Source organism: Heliangelus exortis, chromosome 3, assembly GCF_036169615.1.
Source record: "Heliangelus exortis chromosome 3, bHelExo1.hap1, whole genome shotgun sequence".
NCBI lineage: Eukaryota > Metazoa > Chordata > Aves > Apodiformes > Trochilidae > Heliangelus > Heliangelus exortis.
In genome coordinates this window covers 111450390-111468577 of record NC_092424.1, presented here as the reverse complement: position 1 = coordinate 111468577, position 18188 = coordinate 111450390, and the positions used below count along the sequence as shown (strand labels likewise).

General features: G+C 47.2%; 1 protein-coding gene across 1 annotated transcript in view; it reads left to right on the top strand.

The window, feature by feature from the left end:
- The window catches only part of BLK (BLK proto-oncogene, Src family tyrosine kinase), a 45835-nt gene extending 30065 nt beyond the window's left edge, over positions 1 to 15770 (top strand). Inside the window, exons 7-13 of the mRNA XM_071742191.1 lie at positions 945 to 1094; positions 1638 to 1790; positions 2629 to 2808; positions 3380 to 3456; positions 8102 to 8252; positions 13534 to 13665; positions 15050 to 15770. Of these exons, the coding sequence (XP_071598292.1) occupies positions 945 to 1094; positions 1638 to 1790; positions 2629 to 2808; positions 3380 to 3456; positions 8102 to 8252; positions 13534 to 13665; positions 15050 to 15258 (1052 nt within the window). The 3' untranslated portion in view covers positions 15259 to 15770. The remainder of the gene's footprint in view (positions 1 to 944; positions 1095 to 1637; positions 1791 to 2628; positions 2809 to 3379; positions 3457 to 8101; positions 8253 to 13533; positions 13666 to 15049) is intronic.
- Positions 15771 to 18188: the final 2418 nt, after the last annotated feature.

Below are 18188 nucleotides of genomic sequence, written 5' to 3'. Positions count from 1 at the left end.
AAAATGGCAGGTTGGAGTGGTAGGTGATTGAGTATCTCCCTTGAGGTGAAAAGGCGCCTGGATCAAGGTGTGTCCTGGTTTGGGCCAGGATAAAGGTGATTGGCTCGAGCTAATTGGCTCGAGTCCAGTTTAAATTTTGACTAATTTGCCTGAATAGTTTGAATTCCAACTCCAGTGGAAGAATGGCTTTGCTGAGCTGGAATCAGACCTCGTTCTTTGGAAATTTCACAGGGTTAGAGATTAATAGAGAGCGTCTGTTACTCGGTTTAATTGCCGGGTCAGTGTTAAACCGTGACAAGGTGTGAATCTGGTTTAACCCAAGTCAGAAGTTTCTGGCTGAACAAAATAATTCTCCTGAAGCCCCCCTTCTGTAGCTCCCAGCTCAACCAGTGACCTTGGCACTAAAGTTATAGGGGATATAAGCGACACAGGGACCTTGAGATGATGCTGAGGAGGGACACGTCCCTCTCCTACACCACCCAAATTCTGGTGGTGCTGGCAGGGTGGTTCAGATCCATGTCAGTCCTATGTTCACAGAGCCTGGTGAGCCTGCAGCCACTTCTCTCACCCAGAGGAGGTGGTGGGAGCTTAGACAGAAGCTGTGGAGCTGTAGAAAGGCCACCATGAGCTAAGGGGTGTCTGACTGCTTTGACTGGAGAGATGTTCAAGATTGCCACCTTCTTTGTTGGGGCTCCTGGCCATGGCATAAGCAGATCTTAACCAAGCCTTGAGAGACCCAGTTAAGCTCTGATGAACTTTTATCCTCTCCTTTTGCCTTGGAGAGAGAGAAGTTTGTCACTATGCAGTCTGGTGGGACTTCCCCTGAGAAGGCAGGGGCTGGCAGAGCTCTCTGCAGCTCTAGGAAACAAAGCAAAGAGGAAGGAGCTGATCCAGGAGTCAGGTCCTCTTTATCCTCACTGTTCCCCTTTCTGCTCCTTCTCCAGATGCCTACTCCTTGTCTGTGAGAGACAGCAACTCTGCTCATGGGGACATCATCAAACACTACAGGATCCGTTCCTTAGATGGTGGAGGGTATTACATCTCCCCCAGAATGACCTTCTCCAGCCTGCCAGAGCTCATCCATCATTACAGCCGTAAGTCCTTTGCCTTCTCTGATGGATTTATCCCCAAGAAGAAGGTGGGAATGTAGGCAGAGGGAAGGTGGATTCCCAGCCACCACCCTCCATCCACTCTCATCAGCCAGGTGTGGTTCTCCAAGCAGAATTCGGGCACCCAAGTCCTGGCTTTCCTCTTAGAGCACTGGGAGGGTGAGCTCTGCCCACAGCTGGATAACCAGGGAGATTCCCCCACCAGGGAAGGAAAGAGGTGATTGCTGTAAGGATATGCAGCAGGGATGCTTGGGAAGCAGGGTTTGGGCTTGATGGGCAGAAGAATTTTCTCCTCTATGGCTCTTTCTTTTGCTGGGTCCATTCTGGGTTCCTTGATCCCCATGGCTGAAACATTTGTGTGGTTGGGGAGGTATCCTAGGGGGTGATTTTTTTCTTGACTTTTTAAAGATTTGAGTCTTGTCAATGACTTCTTTTCATTGATTTTCTTCTTCTTGGGTGTTGAAAGAGGTTACCTTTGGGGCTGAAAGCTCATCCCATTGAGGTGTCCTGTGCTTTGTCCTTGCACAGAGAAGGGGGATGGCCTATGCCAGAGGCTCACAGCTCCCTGCATATCCCTGGTTCCCCAAAGACCTTGGGCACAGGATGAATGGGAGATCCCAAGGGAGTCTCTGAAGCTCGTGAAGAAGCTTGGCAGTGGGCAGTTTGGGGAGGTGTGGATGGGTAAGTATCATTCCAAGAAAGAAATACATAAACAGAGGAGATGGAAAACCTTCTTTCCCTAAGACAGGACTAATCTGGGTGTGGGGATCCTAAAGTATGAGCATGTATTGTTGTGTACACAAGCAATAGTCAGTGTCATACTCTTGGGAAGGACCAGACAAGTTGTGTTTGCACAGACCAGTGGCTGAGCAAGGGTTTCATAGGCTGGACACATGTGGGAGGTGATGGAGTAGAAATATACTCCTGAGACATAAGCATGATTCTTCCTAGGAGTCACGGCATTACACACAGCAGGAAACCTGGGTGACACCACCCCACTTTCTTTGTCCCCTTGTCCCATTTTCTAACCCAGAGAATCTCTCACGTCCTCTGCCCTCTGCTAATCAGTGGGAAAGGAAGAGGGGTGAGCTCAGCTTCCTTTGCTGTCCCCTTTGTGGTTCCCTGTTGCCTTGGTGATTGAGGTTGTGGACAGGCCCAGGGTGAAATGACATCCTGACAGCAGAGTCCTGGCTTTCCCAAAGGTGTTTGGGTTATTTGAGAACCCAACTGGTGGGAGGCCCCAGGGCTTTCACCCAGAAGGAGTCTTAGAGGGTTGGGAGGATGGGCTCAACATATGGGCATCCATCACCCCAGGGCAGGGATGATCCCTGCTGAAGCCACTCTTACTTCTCTTCTCATACCTGGTTGCCCAGAGATTTTCTATTTGCTCCTTTTTTGGGAGGCTGAAAGCTGTTGCTGTGGTTTCCTGCTCCCTGACACCCTCAAGCACTTCTGCTTTTTTTTGGGCAGCCTTGTGGAGAGCCCCAAATTCCTCAGTGCATCACTATTGCTCTTGCAGGCTACTACAAGAACAACATCAAGGTGGCTGTGAAGACCATGAAGGAGGGCAGCATGGATCCTGATGCCTTCTTGGCAGAAGCAAACTTGATGAAGAGGCTCCAGCACAACAAACTGGTCAGGCTCTACGCAGTAGTCACGAAGCAGCCAATCTACATCGTGACAGAGTACATGGCCAATGGTAAAAAAAAATAAAACTCATGGAGCTTTTTTTTTTTTTCTTTTTTGTTGGGTTTCTGCCAAGCCAGGTCAATGAGCCAGCTGGTAGAGCCATCAGAAGGGAGATGGGGAGAGGGGTTTTGTACCAAATCAGTAGGCAGGAAGATTGAGGGATCCACAAGTTTGTTTCTGGGGCTGGAAGAGGATTTCTGGGTGATGAAATCCTGCCTCTTGTGGTCTAATATTTCATAAGTCACTTCAGGAGGTGGTGGTGCTCCACTTGAAGAGTATTTAAAGTTCTCATCACCACTATTCCTACCTTCAGGATTTTTGCCCCCCCTGATGGTGAAGTTCCCCATCCTTTTGCCCCTCCTGCCTATAAAGAAGAATGTTTGTGCAAAATAGAAGGGCAAAATGGACCAAATTTAGGAACTTTCTTAATAGAAGATGCTCCAGAGGACTCTCACTGTGGCTCCCCAAATTTTTTTTCTTAGATGCAGGCAGATTTGTTGCACTTCTTCAGAGAGGCATCAGGGAAAGCAAAGGTCTATGGATTATACAGAGGAGTCACAGAAGTCCCTCCTCTTTTGCAGGCTGCTTGCTGGATTACTTGAAGACAGAAGAAGGGAGCCAACTGACTCTCCCCAAACTCATTGATATGGCAGCTCAGGTGAGGGAACAGCCTCTGGGCCACGGGCTCAAAATCAGTAATTTGTTATTGGCTCAGTGAAATTCTTGCAAGTCTGAAGTTTGTCAGAGCCTCAGTTTCATGGGGAGAAATAACAACACCTTCTGGTGTGCTCTCTCAGCCCCCTTGTGTCAGCCCAGCAATGCTCTCCTGGGGAACTTTGATCTTAGGGAATGCCTGAGATCTGGGCTCTGTTTCTTAAAGTTTTTTTGTTTGTTTGTATTGGGGTTTTTTTTTTCCTGTGTTTTTCTGGCTTGTGGAGCAGGAAATAAGCCTGGTTTTTTCTTTACTGAAAGGAAGAAAAAGCTCAACAAAGAGACGTTCAATGAGAGCCATGGTGGCTTTCAGCTGCTCTTCCCTCCTGATGATTTGGCAAAAAGGGTGTCCTGACCCTTCCTTCTGAGAATATTGCTCCTTGTGAACAAAATAACAAAAAATTTTTGTCTTTGAGTTATTGCTTCTTAGCATCCCCAAGCTGTAAATTTTAGAAGCTGCAGCTGCACTGTGACATTTTTGTCCAGTAAGTGAATCTTTTAATGGCTTTAAACTAGAAAGAAGGAAAAATTTATCCAAATTAGGTTGGATATTAGGAAGAAATGCTTTGCTGTCAGGGTGGTGAGACCCTGGCCCAGATTTCCCTGGAAAGCTGTGGCTGCCCCATCCCTGGCAGTGTCTCAGCCCAGGTTGGGTGGGGCTTGGGTGCCCTTTTTGTGTTTGGGGCTGCAGAACAGATCTTATGAGAGCAGAGTAGAAGGGAAGATTCCCCTTCCTCAAAACCCATCCCAGAGCAACTTTGTGCCCCCAGAGCTCCTGAGTTCAGGGTCAAACTCTTGAATGTGATGATATGGTATGGCCCATATTGGTGAGCTGGTCAGGAGCCCATCCTCTACTATTTTAAAATATTTTCCATCACTGAGACTGAGCAATTACACCTCTCCATGGAGCCCTGGAATCACTCCCCTGTCCTGCACACCCTTCTCACATCCCTTCACACTCTTTGCAATCTCCTGGACCTCTCACTGCTTCCAGGACCAGGAGAACTCAATAAAGACCCAAATAATGCAACCCCTACACCCAAATAATGTGCTACCCCACACAAGCCCCTCACAGCACATGGGCTAAGAAGGATTTTCCCTATCCCCCAAGACACAGTGGTCAATGAGAAGGAAAACTTTTATCTCTCCCCCTCCCACCACCTCACCAGGGAAGGGATTCAAAGGCTCTCTGGGTAGCTCTGAGACAAGGAGGAGGAAAAGGGCAGTCTCTTGAGTTATTTTGCAATCTCTGCTGTTGGGATGACATCACACCCTGCCAGGCACCCAGCCCTGCCAAACACGATTTTGGGATCCAACAGCATCCATCAGAGTTAAAAATAGCAACCTCTGGGCTGATGCTCTTGGTGCTGTGGTCATTCTGGAGGGTTTGAAAGCAGACTGGGCTGGAACGGGCCCATTTTTTGGTGCTATCTCATTAACATCAGGACAGGAAATGACATCAGTTCTTCCATTTTCCACTCCAGCAAGCAGCACTTGTGCTAAAGGGGTGTTGACACAGGTTAGATGTGCAGCACTGGAAATTTTGTGTTAATATCCTGTTTAAAACCACATGTAAGTCAAGATGCTGGTGTGAATCTGAATGGGGTGGAAAATTGCTCTGCCCTCACCCACAGACCCAGGAAAGCTTTAATAGGTTCTAGCAAAAGTTAGCAAGGGGTTGTGTGCCTCCACTCACCCTCCTCAGGAATGCCTCACCCAAATCTCAGACTCCACTAGAATAATCTCTTTTTTTTTTGTAATCTCTTCTTTTTTTTTTTCCTATACCCCCCTCCAGCACCCAGCAATAGAAGATGGATGCCACCACCTATGTCATTTTACATGGTGTGTAGTGAGAGGAAATGGTTTCAGACTTGAAGAGGGGAGATTGAGGTTGGACATGAGGAAGAAATTCTTTAATTTGAGGGTGCTGAGCCCCTGGGCCAGGTTTCCCAGAGAAGCTGTGGCTGCCCCATCCCTGGCAGTGTCTCAGCCCAGGTTGGATGGGGCTTGGAGCACCCTGGGCTGGGGGAGGTGTCCCTGACCATGCAGGGGGTTGGAACTGGATGAGCTTTAAGGTCCCTTCCAATCCAAACCAGTCTGGGATTTTATGATCTATGGGCCCCTCCTCCAAGGTGCTAAACAGCAAAAGATGATCTTGGGAGCAAAAGCCTCCCAAAGTAAAGTTTACAGGTGGTTGATAAAGGCATCCTGTACCCACAACAAAGGGTTTGTCCAGGGACACACTCTCTATCCCTTCATATTTCTATGGGTATCTGAGTCTTCTGCTCTAATGCATCCTGTAGGTAATCAAAGAGGAACTCTGTTGTGTCCTGAGTCCTGGATGCAGCACAAGAAAAGAAAACACCATCCCCAGTTTTATTGTGGAGGGAACTCCAGGGATCTTCTCCCTGTCCCACAGCAGGCCAGTGTAGGAGGACAGACTTTTTTTCTTTTTCTTTTCCTTTTTCTATTTTTCTTTTTCCTTTTTCTATTTTTCCTTTTCTTTCTCTTTTTCCTTTTTCTTTTTCCTTTTTCTTTTCCTTTTTCCTCTTCTTTTTCCTTTTTCTACTTTTCCTTTTCTTTTTCTTTTTCTTTTTCTTTTTCTTTTTCTTTTTTCTTTTTCTTTTTCTTTTTCTTTTTCTTTTTATTTTTCTTTTTCTTTTTCTTTTTCCTTTTTTTCTTTTTCTTTTTCTTTTTCTTTTTCTTTTTCTTTTTCTTTTTCTTTTTCTTTTTCTTTTTCTTTTTCTTTTTCTTTTTCTTTTTCTTTTTCTTTTTTCTTTTTCTTTTTCTTTTTCTTTTTCTTTCTCTTTTTCTTTTTCTTATTCTTTTTCTTCGTCTTCTTCTTCCTCTTCTTCTTCTTTTTCTTCGTCTTTTTCTTCATCTTCTTCTTCCTCTTCTTCTTCTCCCTCTCCCTTTTCCTTTTTCTTTTCCATTCACAAATTTAATCCGGAGCATTTATGATGGAAATCCCAGCCAGATGGGAGAGTCCTGTGTGAGAAACTGGGAACCCAGTGATGTGGCTTCGGGTTTGCTTTCTGTGCCTTGCTGCAGACATAATTCACATCTGTAACTTCTGAGTAAAACAGGGAGTGATGTTTCTGTTCTGCTTGACTTGGCTGATTAAAGGTTTTGGAGGCTGGGTGCATGCTGGTAGAGTTGCACATGTGCACATGTACCTGGGCAATGTAGAATCACAGAATCATAGAATCATAGAATCATAGAATCATAGAATTAGCTGGGTTGGAAGGGACTTCAGAGATCATCAAGTCCAACCCTTGACCCACCGGTGCAGTTCCCAGCCCATGGCACTGAGTGCCACATCCAGTCTCTTTTTAAATATCTCCAGGGATGGAGAATCCACCACCTCACCGGGAAGTCCATTCCATTGCCTGATCACCCTCTCCGTAAAAAAATTCTTTCTGATATCTAGCCTAAATCTCCCCTGGCACAACTTAAGACTGTGTCCTCTTGTCTTGTTGAAAGTCGTCTGGGAAAAGAGCCCAACCCCCCCCTGGCTCCAACCTCCTTTCAGGGAGTTGGAGAGAGTGATGAGGTCTCCCCTGAGCCTCCTCTTCTTCAGGCTGAACACCCCCAGCTCTCTCAGCCTCTCTTCATAGGGCCTGTGCTCCAGTCCCTTCACCAGCCCAGTTGCCTCCTTTGGACCTGCTCCAGCACCTCAATCTCCTTCCTGAACTGAGGGGCCCAGAACTGGACACAGGACTCAAGCTGTGGCCTCCCCAGGGCTGAGCACAGGGGCAGAATCCCTTCCCTGGACCTGCTGGCCACGCTCTTCCTGACACAGCCCAGGATGCCATTGGCCTTCTTGGCCACCTGGGCACACTGCTGCCTCCTCTTCAGCTTCCTGGCAATCCAGACTCCCAGCTCCCTTTCTGCCTGGCTGCTCTCCAACCACTCTGTGCCCAGCCTGGAGCTCCCCATGGGGTTGTTGTGGCCAAAGTGCAGGACCCGGCAATGGGTTTGGGTTGGAAGGGGACTTTAAAGGTCACTGATTCCAACCCTTCTGCAGTGAGCAGGGACACCAGGTTGCTCTGTGCCCCATCCAACCTGGCCTTGAATTTCTCCAGGGATGGGGCATCTACCACCTCTCTGGGCAAATTGTTCCAGTGTTTCACAACACTCATTGTAAAAAAATTCTTCCTAATATCTAGTCTAAACATCCCCTCTTCTCTTAAAACTGTTCCTCCACATCCCATCCCTCAATGCCCTTGTCCAAAGTCCCTCCCCAGCTTTCCTGGAGCCCCTTCAGGCACCGGAAGCTGCTCCAAGGTCTCCCTGGAGCCTTCTCCAGGCTGAACACCCCCAACTCTCCCAGCCTGGCTCCAGAGCAGAGCTGCTCCAGCTCTTGGGTAATTTTGTCACCCAAATATCTCCTCATGTTGATGTCTCTGTTGATGCATCTGTCAGTTGTTCTATCTGTCCATCCTCAAACCATGTCTGGGTGTCCCATCCCATGCAAACGGGTGAGCACATCTCCCTGCCAAGATGTTTTAAGGATGGGTAAGATGCAGCCAAGCCTTCTCGTTGTCACGGGGAGGTGACAGCTGAAGATGGACTCTTTTTTCCCCTCCTAGGTGGCCGAGGGCATGGCGTACATCGAGCGCATGAACTCCATCCACCGCGACTTGAGAGCTGCCAACATCCTGGTCTCAGAGTCTCTCTGCTGCAAAATTGCTGATTTTGGCCTGGCCAGGATCATTGAAAATGAATACTTGGCACAAGAAGGTGAGAGTCATTCCCAGCATTGCCTCACCAACACATTGCCCTTATCTCCAACCCTCCTGCCACGTAGATGTGCCAAGACACGGGGTGTCCAAGGGCAGCAGTACCACTGCTGATGGCAGGAGGCCAGAACCAGAGCTGGGTTTGTCAGGCAGAGCAAGAAAAAAAACCCAAAACTGGGGTCCTAGTAGAGGCAGCAGCCCTTGGGGACAATAAAAAATAAGTGAGGTTTGCAGAGGGAAAATGGGAAAGAAAAAAAAAAAAAAAAAAAAAGACTTTTGGCACTGTTCAGTGGGGTTCTGTTGCATCTCAGGTTGTGTTCCTGGGGAAATTTGACCTCCACTAATGAAACTTTCTGCCTGTGCCTACGTGTTTAGAGTGATTCAATCCAAAGGGAAGGAAATAGCAGTGTAATTCAGTCACTGCTGGGCTGCAGAAGGGAGCTGGAGCCACGAAACTGGAAAACTGGATCTGAAGGCAGTTTCCAGATGTCCCAGATCAGGTCCCTTCCATAACAGAGAGACAACCTACAAAATAGGGGACAGGGTTTGAAGCTTGGTGGGTGCTTTTTATGGGAATAGAGTAAGGTAAGCATCTAAAACCAAACCAAACCCCCCCAAAAACCACTCAAAATGCTGTACAAACCCCAATATCCCCCATGTTCATGTGAAAACTCATTACTCCCCATGCTCCTTGCTTGGGGTGAGTATCTGAACTGGTGATGGCCAGGAGAGGTGACAATTAATTTACTTGGGACAGCCATCAGACAACAGGGTTAAGTCAAGTTCTTCTGGTGGTGGCTTTTTTGGCTGCACTTGGAGGTCAGTCATGGGATGGTGTCATTCAAATTGGCAAAATCTTCGTATACCACCAGTCACACAAGTTAAAAGGACAGAAAGGGAGCAGTTAAGTCTGGCACTTACCAGATTTTCAAAATTTATGAATCTGTCCACCTCTAGAGCTGGGATGAAGCTAAAATTCCCCATGAAAAAGTACTCTGGAGAAAGGAGATGGAATAGTTTTTTTTTAGTCTGGTAAGACAGGAAAATTTTATTTCAATTTACTGTCCCAAATTACTTTGTGATACAAATTCTACTCATTACAACATGTAAAACTATTTCAGAGTCGTAAAAACTCACAAATGCAATTTGTGAACTGTGAAGGGGTACAGTGAGATGGCAACAATTTTTAAGGCAGTTTTTTAGCCTTAAGAGAAGTTTTGGTGAAATCAGAATAATTCTGTCAGCATTCTGTACCCAAAGGAGCTACATTTCCAGTGAGAAACAGCTCCTCTCAGCATTTTTCCTGCTAGCTTTAATCTGAAAGAAAAACTGAGCTTCTATTTGCTTTGTACAGTTTCCACTTCATAAACTGGGTTTCTGAGCTTGTCAGGCAATCCCAGAATCACTGAGGCTGGAAAAGACCTCTGAGTGCCACATCAGCCTTTCCTTCAACACCTCCAGGGATGGGGACTCCACTACTTCCCTGGCCACTCCATTGGTGGCTTTCTGGGCCACCTGGGCACACTGCTGGATCTTGTCCAACACCCAGTTGTCAACCAGTGCTCCCAGGTCCCTCTCTGCTGGGCTCTTCTCCAGCCACTCTCCCCCCAGTCTGTAGCACTTCGTGGGGTTGTTGTGGCCCAAACCCAAGACCCTGCACTTGGTCTTGTTGAATTTCATACCTCTTGACTTCAACTTCCTACTGGAATCCTTTTCTGGAAAAAAAAATCAAATAAAAAGCTCTGAGGAGAATTTAGAGCAACCTTCCAGTATCTGAAGGGGCTACAAGAAAGCTGGGGGAGGGCTTTGGACACAGGGGGGTAGGGAGAGGACAAGGGAAATGGGTTAAAACTTGAAGAGGGGAAATTGAGGTTGGACATGAGAGAGAAATTCTTCAATTTGAGGGTGCTGAGCCCCTGGAACAGGTCGCCAAAGGAAGTTTTGGCTGCCTCATCCCTGGCAGAGTCTCAGCCCAGGTTGGATGGGGCTTGGAGCACCCTGCAACTCCATCTTTTTGTTTTCCTAGATTTTTCTACCCATTTCAGTTCTACCCACTCCCAGTCAGTTTTGGGTTTTTTTTTCTTCTTTAACTGAGCTGGGTTTTTTTCCTTTCACTGAGCTGGGGTTTTCCTGTTCACCATCATGAGACCCCACATCCCCTCCCTTCTCTCTCTCTCCCCACTTTCTTCCTGCAAACTCAGGATGAGTTTTGCCTCTTGGGATCTTGAAGAAGGATCTGCACCCAGCACCTCTCTAGCTGGGACCACCTCAGTTTGTGGGACCTGGGGACACCCATGTGGCATGAAGGTAGCACGGGTTGGGAGCTGAGGAGGAGTAGAGATGGCAAACTGGGACTTGGGAGCTCTTTGGGATGGGGCTGCAGACCTTTAGTGACCAAACCCAGTGCCATGAGGATCAGAGGGCTGGAGCAGCTCTGCTCTGGAGCCAGGCTGAGAGTTGGGGGTGTTCAGCCTGGAGAAGAGAAGGCTCCAGGGAGACCTTAGAGCACCTTCCAGTGCCTGAAGGGGCTCCAGGAAAGCTGGGGAGGGACTTTTGACATGGGCATGGAGTGATAGGACAAGTTGTAATGGCTTTAAATTGGAAGAGGGAACACTGAGATTGGAAATTAGGAAGAAATTATTTGATGGAGAGTGCTGAGCCCCTGGCCCAGGTTTCTCAGAGAAGCTGTGGCTGCCCCATCCCTGGCAGTGTCTCAGCCCAGGTTGGATGGGGCTTGGAGCACCCTGGGCTGGGGGAGGTGTCCCTGACCATGCAGGGGGTTGGAACTGGATGAGCTCTAAGGTCCCTTTCAACCCAAAACATTCTGTGATTCTATGGTTCACACACTGCATTTGGGATTTTGGTCCTGAAAGGATATCTACAAATAAAAATGTGGTTTCCTCTGCAGGCTGTAGTACGTTCAGGTCTTACTTCTCAAAGTGTTTGGGTTTTTTTTTGATTTCTGCTCTTAGCTAAGCTGAACTTGCAATCTTGTAGTCATCACTGTCCATAGCATGAAAAAACAAGGGCACAGTAGACAAAACAAACTGGATTTTTTTGTTATTTTTAAAATATATATATATAAAGCTTTAAGAAAGAGAAAATTTATATTTGCTGTGTTGTTCTTGCATTTTTTGTTAAACACAGCCCCTTTCCAATGAGTGGTTTATGCAGAAAAAAAATCCCTGCTGTTGTCCTCTGATAAAGCTGCTCAAGGAATTGACTTTGAGAGCACAAACAGAGCTTGGTCTGCAGGATGCCCAAGGGCTGGGGCAGGCACTGGACCTCTCCTAGACATCCACAGCTCTGGTCTGTGCTACCATTCCTGCCCCCATTCCTGAGATCCCACCTCCTAAAAATATAAGAGATGAAAAGGTGTTATAAGAGTGCAGATTCCTCTAACTTCAGCAGCAGCAGAATTTACCCATTAATGTATTTATTTATTTAATAAACAGGTTACCAGTCACCCATTTATCTATCTATTTATTTAATAAACAAGTTATCAGTCACCTAAGGCAGAAATTTTTTTTTCATTATTTGGCCTCCATAAATCATGGAATCATCATGCTTGGAAAGGAAGTCTAAGATGACAGGGTCCAGCCACCAACCCAGGAAAAAAACCCCACCATGACCACTAAAGCATGTCCTGAGGTGCCACATCTACACATTTTTTTTACACCTTCAGGGATGGTGACTCCACCACCCCCCTGGGCATCCTGGGCCAGCACCTGATTACTCTTTCAGTGAAAAATTCTGCCTCATATCCAGTCTGAACCTCTCCTGGTACAACTTCAGGCCATTTCCTCTGGTCCTGTCACAATTTATTTTGGAGAACCTCCTCTCAGGGAGCTGTAGAGAGCAGTGGAGCTGTAGAGAGCAGTAAGGTCTCCTCTCAGCCTCTTTTGCTCCAAACAAAGCAAGGTTGGACATTAGAAAGAATTTCTTTACTGAGAGGGTGATCAGGCATTGGAATGGGCTGCCCAGGGAAGGGGTGGATTCTCCATCCCTGGAGCTATTTCAAAAGAGCCTGGATGTGGCACTCAGTGCCATGGGCTGGGAACCACGGGGGGAGTGGATCAAGGGTTGGACTTGATGAGCTCTGAGGTCCCTTCCAACCCAGCTTATTCTATGATTCTATGAATGGTTCATTGAACCCTCCTGGAAACCAACTGAACCAAAAAATACTCCAAAAGCACCTGTGACAACTAGAAACAAAGTTGAGAAACTGATGAACAAGTCAGGCACGGTGAGGATCTGCTGGTGATGGTGCCTGTGGGAATGAGCTGGGGGTGATTTTTAGCCCTTGCTCCTAACATCAGGAAAAAAAGGAGCAGAGTGGTCCAGGATTCGTGCCCATGGTGGGAAGCTTGGTTTTCAGTCCCTGTGTTGTCACAAAGCTCTTGGCTGCTTGTGCATCCCAATGGTGGGATGAACACAGAAGCTTCCTGCAGCCCTGGGGGATTTTCTGCTCCCTCCCAACAAATCCCAGCTCTGTAAGGAGCCTCCCAAATCTTAAGACACTGGGGCTCCTCCTACACATTTCAACACCTCCAGGCTAAGGATAAAACCTAATAATTTCTTGCCTTTGCATTGAAAAATACCACAGCAAAGCAGCTTTTCAGCTCCCCTTGGCTCATGAGGAATGTTTCATGTGTCCTGCTGCAGTCACTGGCATCCAGACAGCCCGGAGGGATTCAGCTGATGCTAAAGCAGACACCTGCATCCAGCTGAATTCTCTCCAGGCTCCCCAGACTTCATCTCTGGGCTGGGATGAACTGAGATGCTTGACCACAGGTGTTGAAAATTCTGGGGAATTTTCTTTGGATCTGAGCCTGAGTGTCACATCCTGATCTCTGGGGCCCCTTCCAACCCAGCCAATTCTATGATTCTGTGATTCTATGATTCTATGAAACTAAGCATTCCCAGTTCCCTCAGCCTCTCCTGATAGGATTCATTTTCCAAACCCTTCACCAGCTTGGTTGCTCTTCTCTGGGCACACAACACGTATCAGTGTCTGTGGAAGTTTATGAGCATATTTGTATGAAAAAGTCTTTTATGAAAAAATAGCCATGATTGCAGTGGGAAAAAAAAATCAAGAAAGGCAAAGAGATGCCAGGTAAAAATGATCCTTTTATAACAGCAGGAGATAAAAAGCAATTGGCTTCCTTGGGCTTTCTCTCACCAGTAAGTCCCATCCCAGCCCCATGATGCAGTTTTTGAGGAGTGGAGGGACATGCTCCACCTCCATGTGTTCTTTTTCTTTCTTTCTTTCCCTGGGACAGGTGCCAAATTCCCAATCAAATGGACGGCACCAGAGGCCATTAACTTTGGAGTTTTCACCATCAAGTCTGACGTGTGGTCCTTTGGGATCCTCCTGACAGAAATCATAACCTATGGCAGGATCCCTTACCCAGGTAGGTGGTGAATCCAGGGTGAGGGAAGAGCAGCCCCAGAGCACCCAGGGTTGCTTTCTGTCTGCAGACACAGGTGCAGCTGTGCACACACGTGCCAAGGCACACGTGGCTGCCTCCTCATGATGGGTTTCCTCTCCAAGGCTCCTAGGAGGCTCAGTTATAATATAGAATATAGAATATAGAATATAGAATATAGAATAGAATATAGAATATATAAAAGATAATATAAAATATGTAATATGTAGTATGTAATATAATATATATCACATATAACATGTAAAATATAACATATATTGTATTATATGTAGATACAATATATGATATGTGATATATAATATATCACATATAATGTACAATATATGATATATAATACATAATATGGAATACATAATATATTATAGTATATAATATATCGTATATAATGTTTAATATATATTATACATATATAATTTATTATATGATATATGATATATAATATATAATATGTAATATGTAATACAGTATGTAACATATAACATGTAATATATAATAAATATAATATATAATAAATATAAATATATATATAAAATAATATATAATAAATATATAATGTGTATAACATGTAATATATATGATGTATAATATATGATGTATAATACATAATGTACAATATATTATATATATTACATATAATATATTGTATTATATTTTTATATGTTATATATTATTATATATATATTATTTTATATATACATATCAGCTAGGTAAAAACCTACAGAAGGGACTTGGGGAAGGGACAAAGCAATGGAGAGGGGAACACAGCCCTGAAGAAGGGCTGGTGTCCAGATCTGGCCCAGCATTGCCCTTCCTGCCCCTCCAGCCCTGCCTGACAGAACTGAGAACCCCAGAACTGGGGCTGTTCAGCCTGGAGAAAAGACTGAGAGTGGATTCATCAATGTCTCTAAATCTCTGAGGGTTGGGTGTCAGGAGGAAGGGGCCAATCTCTTTTTGGGGGTGCCCAGGAACAGGACAAGGAATAATGGGTTGGAGCTGGAACATAGGAAGTTCCAGCTCAAGCTGAGGAGAAACTTGTGGAGTGTGAGGGTGAGGGAGCCCTGGCCCAGGCTGCCCAGAGAGGTTGTGGAGTCTCCTTCTCTGGAGCCTTTCCAAACCCCCCTGGATGTGTTCTGTGTGTCCTGCCCTGGGGGATCCTGCTGGGGCAGGGGAGTTGGACTGGATCAGCTCTAAAGGTCCTTTCCAACCCCTGGAATTCTACAGTTCCCAACCCCTGAAATTCTACAGTTCTATAACTCCATGCCTGGATGTGAGGACATCTCTCTGGATGTGTGGATCTTTACCCTCAGGGTGCTGAACAACCCTTGCTGGGTTATTTTTTCCCTTCCAGGGATGACCAACCCTGAAGTGATTCGCAACCTGGAGCGGGGTTACCGCATGCCCTGCCCGGACCTCTGCCCTCCTGAGCTCTACAACATCATCTTGAAATGCTGGAGAAGCAAACCAGAGGATCGCCCAACCTTTGAGTACCTCCAGTCAGTTCTTGAGGACTTTTACACTGCCACGGAGAAGCAGTACGAGGCAGAGCCTCAGCAGTAAGCCACAGGCTCTTTGGGGACAGAGCTGGAGGGAAGCCACTGGCCTGGCTCATTTCAGGTCTTTCCCTTTCCCCTGTGTGCCACCACGATGCACTTGGAGATGAGGAGGGACATGAGGGAGGTGGATGCTGCCAGCTCATCACCAGTGGTTATGATGGAGATGAAAGAGGTGGCAGCCACAGCTTCTTCCCTTGGGAGTCAGAACCCACATCACAGACATCACTTCCATCATGAAGGACTCCTCTGAGGTCCACACAGAGAAAGAAAAACCCCTCAGCTCTGCAAGCACAGCCCTGAGAAGAGGGAACCACGGGCAGAGTGGTGGTACAGGGGGTGCACAATTTTTCCCTCTCTCCTGGCAATACTTTAACACCCTTCATGCCACAGCAGGGGCGGGAAAAAAATCCTGCCTGCACCTCCTGCGGTCACAGGAGGCTCCCACGTTCTGGAGCAGTCTCTCTGGGTGGTGCCACACCCCCCTGTCCTAAATCAATAATAAAGAAGTGGATATGACCTTTTCCCATCTCTTTATTCACCTGTCAAGGTGGAAACAAGGCCCTGAGCTTCCCATGCCCACGGAGAAGAAGAGGAGAGGCCGTGGTGCTCTCTGGGCAGCTTGAGGTGATGCTGGGGTGGTACCCAGAGTAGAAATGGAGGGGATGTGGCACCTCAAATCCTGGGGTCAGTTTTGGGCCCCTCAGGACAAGAAGGACATTGAGGGGCTAGAGCATGTCCAGAGAAGGGAAATGGAGCTGGGGAAGGGTCTGGAGCACAAATCTGACCAGGAGGAGTTGAGGGAGCTGGGGGTGTTGATCCTGGAGCAGAGGAGGCTGAGGGGAGACCCCTGAGAGGAGGTTGGAGCCAGGGGGGAGATCAGCCTCTTCTCCCAAGTAGAAAGTGATAAACCAAGAGGAAATGGCCTCAAGTTGTGCCAGGAGAGGTTTGGATGGGATATGAGGAACAATTTCTGTCCTGGAAATGGTTGTCAGACAGGGGGGGAGTGCCTATTTGAAAGCCGTGGAGATGTGGTGCTGAAGGACGTGGGGCAGTGGTGGCCTTGGCAGTGCTGGGTTGATGGTTGGACTTGATGATCTTAAAGGTCTTTTCCAACCAAAACCATTCCAGGATTCTGTGCCCGGGCTGCGCTCCGCGGACCTCCGGCACAGGCAGTCCTGGAGCCCGGGGAGATGTTCGTGGTGTGACCACGAGATGTCCCTGCATCCCCGCAAATCCGGGTGGTTCCTGGCTTAAAAATGAAAAAGAAATCCTTGCTGCTTTGCTGAGCCCTTCAATGAGAGCCTGATGGGCATCAGGGCATCATCCCAGCCCCACGGTTCAGATCTCTTTTTCCTGCTCCCTGGATCATCTCTGCCCCACAGCTCCAGTGGGAATGTCCACACTGGACTGCAGGGTGGTGTGTGATGAGCAGGGGCCCCGGATTGGGAAGTGGAGGGTGAAGAAATAGGGCAGAGATGACACACAGAAAGGGTGTTAGGACCAGAGGAGTCCTGATGGACTCTCCTTCAGGTTATGACACTGAGCAGCATCTCTTCAGAGTGCTTGGTGTGATGGGTTTGGACCCCTTGGAGGGTGCTTTTCATAATGTAGAAAGGATGTTAAGGGAAAGAAACAGCAGAGATGACCCCTGTGTGCCAGAAAAAATACCTCCTTGTCACCAAGAAGTGACACAGAGTGGTGGGTGCACACCATTGCTGCAGGAAAAGGAGAGGGAGAAAGGATTGGGAAGATTCATAGGAAATCTGTAGGGACAACTGGGCTAGGGGCAGATGCATTCAGTCCAGGGCCTTGATCTTCAGTGCCACAATGCTCCTGGCTGTCACCTGTGATGTGACATGACACTGACATCACCTCTCAGGGGTTTCTGGTGGGGAAACATCACTTGTACTGATGTGAACAGCACTTCACATGGCTTCAAGTGCTGCTTATCCCCTCCCTTGTAGACCCACACCTGGGAAAAAGAGCATGGAGAGACAGGAGGCCAAAATCTGTGGAGATGGGTGGTTTGCACAGCTTAGAAATGTCCTTCCCTGCATCCTCAGGAGAGAAGTAGGCTTTATAAGAGGAAACAAGAATCCCAGGCACAGGAGGAAGGGAATTGGCTGAGATGATAGAGCCTCAGAAATCCTCAGTCTAATGTAGACATCCTAGGGTGTCCAGGATGTTTTCACAAGGCTGGTGGATAGGGCACTGTGGGAGTCCTACACATCTCCAGGGCTCCAGCTGGAGCTGGATGTGAAGTTTCCACAGCTCAGGTTGTGGAAAAGAGTATTAAACACCTCTGCTCAGGAGCTGGGATTTCCCCACACCCTGGGTGTCCAAAACTGGAGGTGAATCAACCTCTGGTGTCTTAGAGCTCTTTTCTTATCCCACCCATAGGATTTGGAATTTCTTCTTTTTTCACACGGGCAGCTTTGTTCTTCATAGAAGAAGACAAAGTTTCCTCCCAAGTATTTCTGTGAGGCATCAGAAGTCACCCTCCAATTCTGCCCAAACATCTGGGGAGCAGTCATCTGGCCAGGACCTGGACATGGGTAGGCAGAAATCTTCATCAGATCGTCAGTAAACCACATCTCCATCTTCACAACCTCATTCCTGGGCCTTGTAAGCCCCAAGTTGGAAGGTTCTAGAAGTAATTTAACATGGAACAGGCTTGGTCCACTCGGTTCCAAGGGGCAAGTTGTATGTTCTTGTCACTGTGCAAACCCCTTTGTAAACCAGAAGCATTTTTTAGTCATTTATTCAGCACTGGAGCTGAAGAAGAGAGAGATCTCTCCCCTGGCTTGAACCCCAACTTGGGCTTTTTGGTGTCTACCAGGAACTCCATGCAGATGGCAGAGATTTTGGTCACTGAGAAGACACAGTGCCAATAAATGCAGATTTATGATGCCTTGGCTGGAAATATTTTCTTGA